General features: G+C 48.2%; 1 protein-coding gene across 1 annotated transcript in view; it reads right to left on the reverse strand.

Annotated features, from left to right (window-relative positions):
• Positions 1-2500, reverse strand: part of LOC134443409 (aquaporin-9-like) — a 35209-nt gene that overhangs the window by 5830 nt on the left and 26879 nt on the right. The window contains exon 5 of the mRNA XM_063193196.1: positions 90-307. Coding sequence (XP_063049266.1) covers positions 90-307 — 218 coding nt within the window. The remainder of the gene's footprint in view (positions 1-89; positions 308-2500) is intronic.

A 2500-nucleotide genomic window follows, 5' to 3' on the forward strand; every position in this document is an offset into this window, starting at 1 on the left:
CACACACACACACACACACACACACACACACACACACACACACACACACACACACACACACACCTCCCCACACACACACACCATCTCACCTAAACACCTCCATACCCCAGCCTGCGACGGCGGTGAATAGTCGTGGTGCGAGGTCTCGTGCGGGGTTGATGGGATATCCACAGTTGTGTCCCATGGAGACGCCGATAGCCATGATGGTCAGCCCCACCACTAGGGGCTCCATACCTTTAGGAGCGCCCAGATTCCTGCTGTCCGTTATGGCCAATATACACAACACCAGCGCAGCAGTGCCTATTACCTGGGGGGGGAGAACACACACACATAGCCTGAGTATCATCCTCCGTAGTGACCGCGCTAGCTCAATACTTTCGCTTGCTGACCACGGAGTCTGACCCTGCAGCCACCCCTGGCAGTTGGAATTCAGATATTCGTTCAGTATTTGAACAGCCAATAGGCTCGCTGATAGTCTAAGCCCCTCCCCAAGCCCTCTTACATATTCAACTGAAATACAACAACTTGATGATGGCGATGTGATGTCTGTAACCAGGACATTTGATAGTGCTTGGTGTAAACTGGGACATTGCCGTCTGCCAAGACCTTTGACGGGCTTTCGGCACTGACACTGCGCAGCTCTTGGGCAGTCACACTGGGCGTTTCTCTTCTGTTCACTTTAATGGTTTTAGTTGACAGTTAATATCTTCATAACAAGGTTGGAACAAGCGCAGCCCCATTTCAGTGTTACTTTTTTTGCTGTCACACTCGACGCATATACACAGACACAAACTGGGAAGGAGAGAGGGTGGGGGCTGCTCCGTGGGCTGTGCATTTGGCGCATATTAAACAACGCAACTAGTAGTTTCCCAATAAAATTTAAATCATAATGCCGTGGATCCAATACTATAATATCATATAATATTGTCCTTAAGTCTGAGCGATGCATTGATTATTTGTTTAGGGTACGTTTTCTGCCAGCTAAATGCAAGGGGGAAGGGGGCTATATTAGCAAACAAGACGATTGCACAGTTAGCCTGCTAATTTTAAATATGATCACCTGGAGCTAATAGCCTTCACATGGCTTAATCCATCCCTGTTATCAGTCCGCTTGAGGTTTTTGCTTCGGGAAAGTGAAAAAATGAGGTCCTAATTAATCTTCAGATGGTGTCGGACCCTGACGGTGCCATAGGCACACGTTGTATGTCTCCCTGAAATCGTAGGTTTTTGACGGACCTCGACAAGTTCTACACTCCTTAGTTACCGTTGCTGAGCTCGGATTGGTTGGCGGCCGTTTGTGGGAGGGGTTTTGCGAAAGGCTAATTCCCTCATTAAGTGAGATAATTTCCAACTGCCGGGGGTGGCTGCAGGGTCAGACTCCGTGGTCAGCAAGCGAAAGTATTGAGCTAGCGCGGTCACTACGGAGGATGATACTCAGGCTAACACACACACACACGCACGCACGTACGCAGGCACGCACACACACACACACACACACACACACACACACACACACACACACACACACACACACACACACACACACACACATGCGTTATGGCCAATATACACAACACCAGCGCAGCAGTGCCTATTACCTGGGGATGAGAACACATATGCACGCAAGCACACACAGAGACACAGACACAGACACAGACACAGACACACAGACACAGACACGCACGCACACGCACGCACACACACACACACACACACACACACACACACACACACACACACACATACACACACACACACACACACATACACAGGCACACACACACACACACACAGGTTATGGCCAATATACACAACACCAGCGCAGCAGTGCCTATTAGCTGGGGATGAGAACACATATGCACGCAAGCACACACACACGTAGGACTGGGTACCGAAATTCAATTCTTTGATGGAACCGAATTAAAAGCTACGGTTCTACTTGGCATCGAAACGTGCCTTGTCTGTCGGTTCCACGTTTCGGTTCCTGAAGTCTGACTGCCAGAGCCATCAAATGTGTGTTTAAGCACGCGGCCATTTCAGCCAATCACAAGTGTCACAAACTGACCATGCTCCTCCTCTTCCCGTTTCACACCTCATTTAAACGATTGATAAGACAGCTGATTTTCAACCAGCTGATTCTACTATTGAGAAACAAAAACATGCCGCCGAAAGCATGGCTATATTTCAGGAAAGTAGATAAGGAAGGAGCGCGATGCAATATCTGCGATAAATAGGCTATCATGCAAGAATGGCAATACATCCAACCTGTTCAAACACCTGCTCTTGCATTCGATTAACTTGCGTGCAGAGAGTTGCAGCATCTTTACAACGGCAACACGGGAAAAGAGCTAACTTAGAAAGAACTGGTCTTGTGTTGGGGACGTACAAATGTAGCCTATTTAGACCGTCGGTTTAATTCGAGGGAACAAAGAACACAGCGACAAAAAAAGATTTCCTCTCTATCCGGCTGGAGAATAACGCCATTTTACTTGAAGTAGCG

This window comes from Engraulis encrasicolus, unplaced genomic scaffold, assembly GCF_034702125.1.
Source record: "Engraulis encrasicolus isolate BLACKSEA-1 unplaced genomic scaffold, IST_EnEncr_1.0 scaffold_31_np1212, whole genome shotgun sequence".
Taxonomy (NCBI): domain Eukaryota; kingdom Metazoa; phylum Chordata; class Actinopteri; order Clupeiformes; family Engraulidae; genus Engraulis; species Engraulis encrasicolus.